The 11,394-nt window shown below is 44.5% G+C and overlaps 2 protein-coding genes across 2 annotated transcripts; one reads left to right on the top strand and one right to left on the bottom strand.

The window, feature by feature from the left end:
* The first annotated feature begins 239 nt into the window (after positions 1 to 239).
* On the top strand, positions 240 to 3,762 carry kcnj11l (potassium inwardly rectifying channel subfamily J member 11, like). The gene is made up of 5 exons (XM_073472847.1): positions 240 to 441; positions 1,421 to 1,660; positions 1,750 to 2,019; positions 2,888 to 3,095; positions 3,332 to 3,762. Exons 1-5 carry the CDS (start codon positions 283 to 285, stop codon positions 3,760 to 3,762), a joined length of 1,308 nt encoding a protein of 435 aa, XP_073328948.1. The 5' UTR covers positions 240 to 282.
* Positions 3,763 to 7,415: 3,653 nt separating this feature from the next.
* On the bottom strand, positions 7,416 to 10,648 carry cd59b (CD59 molecule (CD59 blood group) b). The gene is made up of 3 exons (XM_073472614.1): positions 10,570 to 10,648; positions 8,386 to 8,487; positions 7,416 to 7,988 (listed from the first exon to the last, which is right to left on the bottom strand). The coding sequence occupies exons 1-3, from the start codon at positions 10,622 to 10,624 to the stop codon at positions 7,789 to 7,791; spliced, it is 357 nt and encodes a 118-aa protein (XP_073328715.1). The 5' UTR covers positions 10,625 to 10,648; the 3' UTR covers positions 7,416 to 7,788.
* Between the last annotated feature and the right edge of the window lie 746 nt (positions 10,649 to 11,394).

Here is an 11,394-nt window from a genome sequence, read left to right as displayed (position 1 = left end):
CAACGACCCACAAGTGGCCCTAACGACTCTGAAACTCAGAGGTCTCGTGTCCTTAACGACCCTCAGTACAGGTGTGAATGAGACACACTGAGGACACACTGAGATCTGATCACTCAGACCACATTCAGAGGTGGTCTGGACCACATGTGACCACATTCTGCCGCCTGCTCAGCTGACTCCTGTGAGACGAGAAGAAGTTAAATTAAAATTGAGATGTCTGGTGTCTGTTAACCTGTGTGTGTGTGTGTGTGTGTGTGTGTGTGTGTGTGTGTGTGCAGCATCATGTTGGCCAGAAAGGGCCTCCTGCCGGACGGTTTCCTGCTGACCCGTCTGGCGGAGGACCAGAACCAACGGAACCGCAGCCGCTCCAGATCTCAGAGAGCTCGCTTCATCACCAAGACCGGCTCCTGCAACGTGGCCCACAAGAACATCAGGGAGCAGGTACGTCACCAGCTGGTTCCTGACCAGGGGGACAGTTACGGCTCTGTTCGTGTTGTTATAATGTCAGTGTGTGTGTGTGTGTGTGTGTGTGTGTGTGTGTGTGTGTGTGTGTGTCACGTGACACGGCCACACCACCCTGACCTCCGTTCTGGAGGTCCGACAGCAGCTGCAGACGAGATGAATAATGCAGATAGATTCTCTCAGTGAAACATCATCCGGCCAAAGTGCTGAACGCTGCAGCGTCTTCAGCGACCGGTCGACACTGAAACAGCCATCGAAGCATTCGCACAGTAAAGTTACAACAAAACACATGTTTACAGTTCAGCTTGTGTTTGTTCAGCTGGGTCAAACAGCTGATTTAGATTCATGTATATTATATATTTACTGTAATTCCTTCAGACAGGTGAACTTTTGTTCTGCTGCAGTCACATAAAAAATGACAAACAGACATGAGCATGTTTACACGTTAATATGGACTCAAACTGTCAGAATGAATCGAAGCTCAGTAAATAAATGATGTTAAATGCACCAAAACTAAAGGAAATGTAGAAATATCTCAATTTAATTTCTGTTATTTACCTTTGTGTTAACCTCCTCTGTTTATCTTTTCTTAATGTCTTTATTTTATTCATTTCCTTTTCATAAATAAACATAAATACATGAATAAAGAAACAAATGAATTACTTAAGAAACATGAATAAAATGGTCGAATGAATTAAATAAATAAGGGAATAAATACAGAAACAAAGTGAAACAGAAATATACATTTATGTTACATTTTATATTCAGTCAATGCAAAATCACTCACTCACTCACTCACTCACTCACTCACTCACTCGCTCGCTCTCGCTCTTCCCACCTGTGTTTGATTGCAAAGTAAAGACAAGTCCTCTGAGACACTCCTGTCTCTCTGCACGTCCACTCGTGTTTCTGTCCCCCGTCCAGTTTTTCTCACGTCTCTCTTCTTCGTGGGTTTCAGGGTCGGTTCCTGCAGGATGTCTTCACCACCATGGTGGACCTGAAGTGGCAGCACTCCTTCCTCATCTTCACCTCGGCCTTCCTCTGCTCCTGGATGCTGTTCGCTATGATCTGGTGGCTCCTGGCCTTCGCTCACGGAGACCTGGAGCCCCGCGACCCCAACGGCGAGCCGGGCCCCGTCCCCTGCGTCACCGCCATCCACTCCTTCACCTCGGCCTTCCTCTTCTCCATCGAAGTCCAGGTGAGAGCTGCTGTCGGTCTCGTGGGCTGATCCAGATCCAGATCCAGTTGTTTTGATGGCTGTGAACACTGACGTCCCGTCTGCTGCAGGTGACCATCGGTTTTGGCGGCAGGATGGTGACGGAGGAGTGTCCTCTGGCCATCACGGTGTTGATCATCCAGAACATTCTGGGGCTGATCATCAACGCTGTGATGCTCGGCTGCGTCTTCATGAAGACGGCCCAGGCCAACCGCCGAGCGGAGACGCTCATCTTCTCCAGAAACGCCGTCATCGCTACGCGAAACGGTCGTCCAACTTTCATGTTCAGAGTCGGAGACCTGAGGAAGAGTATGATCATCTCTGCCACCGTGCAGCTGCAGGTGACGTCTGCACACTCCAGCACCAAACACCAGGAGACAAACAGTGTCCACTCATGGTCCAGTCCCAGAGCTCTCGAATGGGCCGAACAGGCATAGAGACATAAACAGATACAGAACAACCGCAGAGACACGAAACAACCGCAGAGAGACAAAAAGACGACATAGAGACACAAAACAACCACATAGAGATATAAAATGACTGGAAAAAGCAGAAAAAGCAAAGCAGCAGGAGGACGCTGCTTGGCTGGCTCTTTTCAAAACTAAGCTAGCTGTGCACCCGTTTCCGCTCTTTATGCTAAGCTAAGCTAACTGTCAGCTGTTTACCGTACAAACATGAGAAAACAAGAGACAGAAAATAGCTCAAAGAGACAAAAATCATCACAGAAATAAGTAGAATTACCACAAAAAGACACAAAACAACAATATCCACTCATTGTCCACTTACCGACTTGTTCCGGAGCTTTCAGTTGGGCCGAACAGGGACGTAAACAGACGCATATTGACTGTGAAGAGACAAAACGACCCTCAGTTACCTCAGGAGATACAAATCTTTCATAAAAAGATGCAAAACAACTTTGGATAGACACTTACATTCTACAGAGAGACAAAAACAACCACACAACACAACAGGGGACACTGCGGTCCTGGGTCTGTCCAGAACTGGGCCTGCTATGTCCCCGTTTTCCAGAAAGCATAAAAATATCTAAAAAATGTTGAACTATTCCTTCAAATAACTACATTAATCCTACAGTACAGTATAAAGTCTGTGTCTTCTCCCAGCCTCCGTCTGTCTGTCAGCTTCGTATGACTGAAGCTGGTTAAAGACAGATTTTGTGTTTGGATGGTAAAACTGAAGTTCTCCCTCCAGGTGATCCGGCGGACGGTGACGGCGGAGGGCGAGGTGATCCCGGTGTCCCAGCTGGACATCCAGGTGGAGAACCCTCTGAGGAGTAACGGCATCTTCCTGGTTTCTCCTCTGATCGTCAGCCACACCATGGAGAGAGGCAGTCCTCTGTACGAGCTCTCCGCCCAGTCGCTGTCCTCAGAGGACCTGGAGATCATCGTCATCCTGGAAGGTCAGGAGCCACAGACGGGTTTTAAAACGTTATAAAGAAAATAAATGGCTGCCTGCTGCGTGGATCATTCGGCCTGTGCAGCTACAAAACAAGAATATAAACAAGGTTTTAATGCTATGCCACTCCCACTGCCTCTCTCTGATTGGCTGCACATTAGAGAGCCTTCCACTTTAAATCAAGTGAATGAGGCGTCACGGCGTCACATAGACATGAACAGGTGTGTGTCTGTCTTCTAGGTGTGGTGGAGACAACAGGCATCACCATGCAGGCTCGGACCTCCTACACTCCTGACGAGATCCTGTGGGGGAGGCGCTTCGTCTCCATTATGACGGAGGAGGACGGCCGGTACTGCGTCGACTACTCCAAGTTCGGCAACACGGTTCCCGTGAGGATGTCATCCCTCAGCGCCAAGGAGCTGGACCAGACCAGGGGCGTGCAGGAGGGCAGCGCCGACGCCCAGCTGCAGGGCTGGGGGCTGGTCCGAGCCGGCAGAGGAGGCTTCCGCAGAGGAGGCCGGACCTGCGATAGCTCCGCCCCTCAGCCCTGGTACACCCAATCAGAGAAACCGGAGACCGAGGTGGAGAAGAAAGGGCAGAAGAAGAAGGTGCAGCTGGAAGTGATTGGACGACAGATTGAAGATGACGGACTGGGAGAGATGAGCGACTGAAAACCAGGAAACAGAGCGTGTCCCGACGGCTCCGCAGACCGGATCTGGATCTGTCTCTCTGTCCACGGTTAGTTCTTCAGCTCAGCCCGATCAGGATGTGACCTGCTGTTTATGTTGAAGCAGTTAAAAAGACGTCGGAGGAAAAGTTCGACACCACTCTCTGACGATCAACCAAGTCACCAGAATAAACGTTAGCGGAGTACGTTTCTGAAAAACCACCGCTCACTTCAAGCTGGACGTTTCATTATGTTGCAACTTTACATTTGTTTAGGTTGAATTTTCTATTTCTCTCTTGTCACAATGCTCCGGTTCGGTTCAGCACAAAAGCCCTTGGTCAGAAATGCAGTACCGCAGCCTCAGACTGCCGTTAACAGCTTCACAGTCTTGTGACCTGTAACGTACACAACAGGTCGTCTTAAACGATCTGTTTATATAAATATTAAAGGAACAGTTCACCCAAAAATGTAAACCCAGCCATCATCTCCTCCTGATGATATAAAGTCAGGCTCAGCCATCATCTCCTCCTGATGATATAAAGTCAGGCTCAGTCATCATCTCCTCCTGATGATATAAAGTCAGGCTCAGTCATCATCTCCTCCTGATGATATAAAGTCAGGCTCAGTCATCATCTCCTCCCGATGATATAAAGTCAGGCTCAGCCATCATCTCCTCCTGATGATATAAAGTCAGGCTCAGTCATCATCTCCTCCTGATGATATAAAGTCAGGCTCAGTCATCATCTCCTCCTGATGATATAAAGTCAGGTGAAGTCTCGTAGTCCACAGAACATTTCTGGAGCTTCACAGTAAAACAGAGTTGCAGCGTTCTGCTGAACAGCTGAAGCAGCTGGAGATGATTTAAACATCAGATGTCTCCATGCAGCTCGTCTGCTGTGATCACAGTCTGCAGGAGAGAAGAGATCACAGCCTGATCGAGCGCCCACTTCAGACGGGGTGCATGCTAACACTTTTAGCTTAGCAGCTACAGTGAAGATTTCAGCTGTGAAAAGGGTGAAAATAACATCTTTTCAAATCAGGATAATAACTGGATTTTCATGTTTTGGGTGAACTTCTCCTTTAATCAAACAGGCCATAACAAGTTCATTTCTAATGTGATGTTGATTTTTGAGCTTCAGAGCTGCTGGTTGGTGGATTTTGTTAACTTTGGACAGCTTGGCTAGCTGTTTCCAGTCTTTATGCTAGGCTAAGCTAACCAGCTGCTACATGTAGCTTCATACTGAACAGACATGAGGGTGGAATCAATCTGATGATCTGATGAGGAAGTGAAGAAGAGGATTCACATAAGTTTTCCTCTGATTGTTACAGACTGCAGCACAAGTCAGGAACTAACGGGTCGAGGAGAAGTTCTACAGAACACGAACTGAATACAGCAACTTTATTATGTCGCTGCCAAACTTAACTTAAGTGACTACGAGGAACTTTTAAGTGTTTATGAAACAGTCTGGTGATTGTTCTGATGATTGCATACAGTTATTATTAACGCCTGCGCTCTGGTCCGATCACATATATCACATATAAACACATGAGCTCATGGAGATCCATCCTGCGGCCTCTGTCACTCGCTTCCAAAACAAATGTAGCAGCACGCGCTAGCAAAGATCTTCACATCAGCAGCGCTGGTGTCGTACCGCTTTTGTCCAAAGGGGGCGCGTGAATCAACAGAAACTGAAAGTTCCTCGTCGTCACTTTAAAGAAGATGCAAAATGTTTTTACATTATGTTGTCTGAATGTTTTCCAGATGTTCGCTGCTCCTCATTTTCCTTCATGCTCTGCATTCTGGGACGACAAATCAAACGTGTTCATAAACATACAAACTGTTTTATGTGTATTTATTCTGTAGATCGTCGCGTCTAGATGCTCAAAACCTTCTTATACTTATGGTGTTTGTATGTGTGGCCACCTTCTCTTCATGACACATTAAATCCAGTCACACAGAGCCCAGTGTTTATAAAGTGTATTATATCGTATTAAAGTCATATAAAGTTAAAGTGTGTAATATAAGTCACATAAAAGTCACATATTGGTTTAAATCCTATAGCACACAATATTCACCGTTGTAGTTTCTCTCATATGTATGAAATGTCTCTCAGCCTATAAGATCTTATTTATATTTAAATAAATACTTTTTATTCATTCGACTTCATGTTGTGTTGAACATCTCCAGACATCCTGTATGAAGACTGAAACTGCCAAAATCAAACATTAATAAAGAATAAGTAAGTAATAAATATGTAAATATGCCTTTAAATGCACCAAAAATAAGACTATAAATTAATACATTGATTATTTCTATTTATTTGTTGTACAATTTTATTTTTTAAAGGAGCACTGTGTAGTTTTGTATTATATTTACAATATTAATGAGGTATTAACACAAACTTTTCCCATCAGTGAATAAACAAGCTGTTCTCAGAGGTGGCAGGGTCCGCCACATATAAACAAAGTAAAACTCCTGTAAGGTCAGTTTGTTTTTCAGTTTATTCTTCATGGAAACAAAGAGAGTTTGATTATTTAGTTTGTTTAGGCAGAAAAAAAATCAGCCAATGAAAATCTTTGTCTGCTCATTAACATTTCTTCACCAAAACTACAGACTGCTCCTTTAAGTAATTTATTTATGTTTTATCATCTCAAATGCAAACGAAAAGAAAACATAAATACTGCAGGTTAATAAATACAATTTAAAATGTAATTGGGAATGTAAATAAATAGAGAAACAGAAATGTCTGTTTTTATAAATTAATTTAAGCCTACATTTACTTTTAATGTCATTTTGGTGCATTTAACTGAATATAATTTGAGACATTTATTTATTTATATCTTTGTTTATTTTGTATTGTGGAGAGTTCAGGCTTCCATAGTTCAACTGGTTTCAGATCAGAGTTAAAGCTTCAGTGTCAACATTTGGACTCGTCACTTTGTGGAGAGACCGTCTGAACACCAGAACAGTCCAGCAGAACAGCAGCCCCCCCTCACTGCCCAGCGGAGGATTGAACCAGAACCGATCGGCCAGTGTCGCTGCCAATCAATAAATCAATAACAGTGGTAGCTGTGAACATAATGAGCTGTCGTGCTCAGCTGTAGCTTCTCTCTGCACAGTGTTACAGTGATCCAAACACTGAGCATCAGTTCGGTTGTGTTCACAATAAATGCATTGAAAGCAGCACACAGACCCGTTTCCACCAGAAATGTTTTATTGTAATATAAAAAAGGAAATGAAGTCATGAAATAATATGACAGATACACGACAAAGTCTGGATTGTAGCAGGACTGTGACGGGACACGTCAGATTTAACTGATATATTTAACAGTTCAAAGTAACTGATGGTTTTATTTGATGAGCTGAAAGTCATCGTTAGAGGAAACTCTGCAGGTTTTGGGCAGTACGACTGCATATGTGACAGAAGTAGCATGAAGCTGTTTTGGCTCCAGAGGAAGCTGCGTGTCATCTGACAAACTGCCCCCAGTGATGTCACTCAGTCGCCAAGGTGCACTGTGGGTAACGAAGGCACTAGGTTTCAAAAGCAGCCCGCTGGTCCATCATTGCACTCCTGTAACACTGTTGTGCTCGTTATGGACCGATGAACCAGAGACATCGCCACACAGTCTCCTTCCTTTTCAAAACCAGCCGCCTTACCCACAATGCACCTCAGCCTGCGTGACATCACAGGAGTGATTACAGATCACAGCAGCTGCTCTGGAGCCGCAGGAGGCTTCGAGCTACTTTTCCACATATTACGTGCCGTTAAATTCGTTTGAGTTGTTACCGGGCAGAAACCACAACATGAAGTGGAATACTAAAAAAAACAACAAACCAAAACATTTACATTTTTTCTTGTTTTCATTGTTAAACTGGTACAAAGTGTGAAATTAAAAATTAGCAAACACGGTGAAAAATGCATTCTTACGGACCTGAGAACCTGTGTGTGCCACAGGTGACTAAAACCACGCGTTTAGTTCATGTTAACTATAATCCTGAAATACTGAGCTGCAGTAACCCGCCGCTTGTTTAGACCCAACACCACCAGACGCTCAGCACCGTCCCCGCCAGAGCCAGGACGGGCGTTGCCAAGGCAACAGCCTTGCTGGAGTTGCACAGGTTGCTGCTGCAGCAGCGGTAGGTGAAGCCGGAGATCGCCGGGAACATCTGGGTGAGACGAGAGTTATCACAGTCCGTGTACCTGATGCACTGACGGATGGTCTTCCCACCTGGAGGAACACACACACACACACACACACACACACACACACACACACACTGAATAAACAAACTGACCTTAAAGGACAACACAATTTAAACTGTTTTACTTTGTTTATATGTGGCGGACCCTGCCACCTTTCTAGCTTCAAACAGTGTTCTGGGACCTTATTTTCCTCTGAGAACAGCTGGTTTATTCACTGATGGAAAACACATTTGTATTATTATCTCATTAATATTGTAAATATTGAATGTCTGACTTTGAATTTCTTCTTCAAAAACTACACACTGCTCCTTTAAGTAAAAGATCTCAACACCTCTTCAGCCACAGAAATTCAACATCTTAAATACTGAAGTAACAACACTCTGAAAGTAATCATCAGATGACAAAGTGCTGATGTAACTGACCTCTTTCACTCAGTGATATACACGAGTCTTCATACGTGCACTCCTGCACGTTCTGACAGCGTCCGGTGTAATCAGAGCACTTATAGCAGCGAAGTCCAGAACCTGAAGACGAAGAAGACGAGGAAGAAGAAGAAGAAGAAGAAGAAGAAGAAACTGACTTTACTTTGTTCAGAAACTAGATAATTTATTGAGTTCAATGTTCTTATGTTTTGAAGGTTGAGTGCACTCTTGTGGTGATATGTGATATGTGCGTACGGATACTAAAATGAATCCAGATGAGTTTCTTGGTTTAATTGAACTCTATGGAAACAGCTGGTTATCTCCCAGATCTGATGACGACCTTCTTCTTCTGCTGTGCACTTCACTGCTGATGTGACTGTTGCATCAGCTTCATCACTGTGGAGTTACAGCCACGTGTTCTCACAGTGTGACGCTGAATTCAATACTCACCATTATCATGTTCGCAATGTATTTATTATTGTGAAAACAAACAATCATGACTTAAAGAAACAGCAATGCATGCTGGGAAGTCTGCTGTATTAATAAACAGCCACCGACAGAGAAAATTATCTGAACATATTTTATTTTATTACTTTGAATTGAGTAATGAAGGTGTTTTAAATGAAGGCAGTGCATTTTAAAAAAGGTCCAATATGTGAGAATCAGCCACCCGTCAAATAAATACTCAGCTGCCGTTAGCAAGTTAGCTCAGTTAGCTCAGTTAGCTCAGTTAGCCATGCAGCTAGTGATGAGCTTGGAGCACAGAGAATGTTGATGCTTACACCTCTAGCACAGGAGATCTGGACAGGGACGGGCTAGCTGGTTAGCACGCTAGCTTCAGTAAATGTCTCTTCAACATAATATATAGACGCCAAGTTATAACTTCACATCCTGTGGATAATTTGAGCTATTTTTATGTTTTTTAAACACAGATTCTTACATACTGCACCTTTGAAATTAATCAAACCAAATAAGCAGACTTCATTAAAATCTCTAAAAGAATTAATTAATTTAATTTACTGAGCAGCTCCACCGGAGCAGTCGGGCTTAAGTTAGTTTATATAATTTCTTTCACTGAAATCTGTAAATTGTGATTTTGTTGTTCTGCTCATGTGACATCTACAAGGACGTTTTATTAAAATCTGGACACTGTTGGAGACGGAGCCACGTTCATTCCTATGAAAGCTGGTCAGCAGCGTTTTAAAGCCTCAACAGCTCGACTTCCTGCTCCGTGTTGCGAGGCCCACAGAGCGCGGGACCAGACCTCCACCAGCTGACGTGAATGGGAGTAAAATTAGTGAAATTTTATAAGACGGTTGTGACGCTCAAAATAATGTATCCACAGTTTTACACTTCTTCTTTCACAATGTTTGTAACGGGGGAAAAGTCTTTTTGGCGTCACGTGACGATGTAATTACACAGTTTGACCACCAGGAAAACTGGCTCCAAAGCCTGGCGCTCATTTTATCCCCATTCAAGCTGCCTGGCACCGAGCTGGAAGTTAGCCACTCAGTCACAAGTGTGCACGCTCGATGGGCCACACGGCACGGAGGCTCCAGGTAATCCTTTTCACGGGAAGATGAGCTTCTCTGTCCTCGTGCACCGCTGAGCAGCTTTCATAGAAACGAACGAGGCTTCGTCTCCAGCGCTGGATCCAGATCTGAATGATTAAATCCATGAAGAGGACCTGCTGCTTCTGCAGATATTAAAGGTGCAGTCTGACAAAACTAACGTCACGTGACTACACATGACTCATCATAACATAGTCATGTGGATTACATTCACTTTTTGCCAATAGATCCTCCAAATTTTTACACATTGGACCTTTAAAGTGGGCCTGAAGTAATGCAGCAGTACAAGTTCCTTCTTTCAGGCAAACATTCATCTTATTCACAGCTGCGGTTCTCTGGAGGGTTTTCAAACAGTAAGAAGTCTGTGTTTGTTCCTGACCGGATAATCCTCACAGTTTAATATGCAGTGATGTATCTTTGCTGTTGTCAGATAGATCGAGCTGTCTGTATCATAATCCACTTATTTCTTGTTTAATACAGCTCATAGATGCTCTGTATGGAGGTGGTATCAGTGAGGATCATCTCTGAGTGTGAGGTTACTCTGATGACTATGAGGTGTGTGGATCACTTCAGTCTGCATGTGTCAGTGTGTGATGTCTCCTGGTCCACTCACCCAAATGAAGCATCCCAAAACACACGAGCAGGAAGAGTCCGAGGCGGCGCTTCATGTCGTCTCTCTGCAAACGAGGAGTAAAAGCAGACGGGAGCAGGAGTCTGGTCGGAGCAGCAGAGGGTCCGGCTGGGTTCGGTGTCCAGTCTGTTCCACTGTGACCCTGTGAGGAAGACGCCAGTCGACTGAGAACGCCTCTTTGTCCAGCGGACCACAAAGACTCCCTGTCAGACCAAACCTCCTCCTCCTCCTCCCCTCCAACAATCACTTGGCCACAGCCTCACTGAGGCTTTTATGACGACTGTAGGACTGTTTCTGTGTGCTGCTCCTCATCTATTTAAAGGTCTTCACAAACAGTCAGTCCAGTCCCACAGTCACATTATATATCTGCTGTATGTTTGGTGACCTCTGTGACCAACACGTCTCGACCCGGGGGAGCCGTGTAGAGATCCTCTGTACGACTCCTTAAATTACATTACAACAAATGTAATGTTCACAGTTTGCAGCTACAATCAAAATATGAGATCTGAGCAACCACGAGCCAAGAAGTCCTCAGCTGTTCTGGTAGAAAGCTTTAGGATTCCCGTACGTCTTAAAGGTGTAACATGTAAGAACTGTCCAGCTGCTAACAAACAGAGGCAGCAAATCACCAGAGAAACAGCTGACTGCTGCTAACTGTTGCTAGCTATTTAGCTCAGTTAGGAGTGCAGCTAGCGGTCCGGACTGCGAGCTCAGAGCACCGAGGTAATGTTGGTGTTGGACCGGGACTGGCCGTGGCTAGCTGGTTAGCATGCTAATTTAGTAGATATCTCTGCAACACAGAACCAA

The sequence above is a fragment of the Pagrus major genome, chromosome 8, assembly GCF_040436345.1.
Source record: "Pagrus major chromosome 8, Pma_NU_1.0".
NCBI classification, from domain to species: Eukaryota; Metazoa; Chordata; class Actinopteri; order Spariformes; family Sparidae; genus Pagrus; species Pagrus major.
This window is presented reverse-complemented; position numbering and strand designations above follow the sequence as displayed.

Excerpts from the sequence above, each read along its gene's own strand:
- kcnj11l (XM_073472847.1), top strand. The coding sequence starts at position 283 with ATGTTGGCCAGAAAGGGCCTCCTGCCGGACGGTTTCCTGCTGACCCGT. Across the intron at positions 442-1,420 it reads ACAAGAACATCAGGGAGCAG|GGTCGGTTCCTGCAGGATGT; the intron begins GTACGTCACCAG and ends CGTGGGTTTCAG. Across the intron at positions 3,096-3,331 it reads GATCATCGTCATCCTGGAAG|GTGTGGTGGAGACAACAGGC; the intron begins GTCAGGAGCCAC and ends TCTGTCTTCTAG.
- cd59b (XM_073472614.1), bottom strand. The coding sequence starts at position 10,624 with ATGAAGCGCCGCCTCGGACTCTTCCTGCTCGTGTGTTTTGGGATGCTT. Across the intron at positions 8,488-10,569 it reads TTTTGGGATGCTTCATTTGG|GTTCTGGACTTCGCTGCTAT; the intron begins GTGAGTGGACCA and ends CTTCGTCTTCAG. Across the intron at positions 7,989-8,385 it reads TATATCACTGAGTGAAAGAG|GTGGGAAGACCATCCGTCAG; the intron begins GTCAGTTACATC and ends GTGTTCCTCCAG.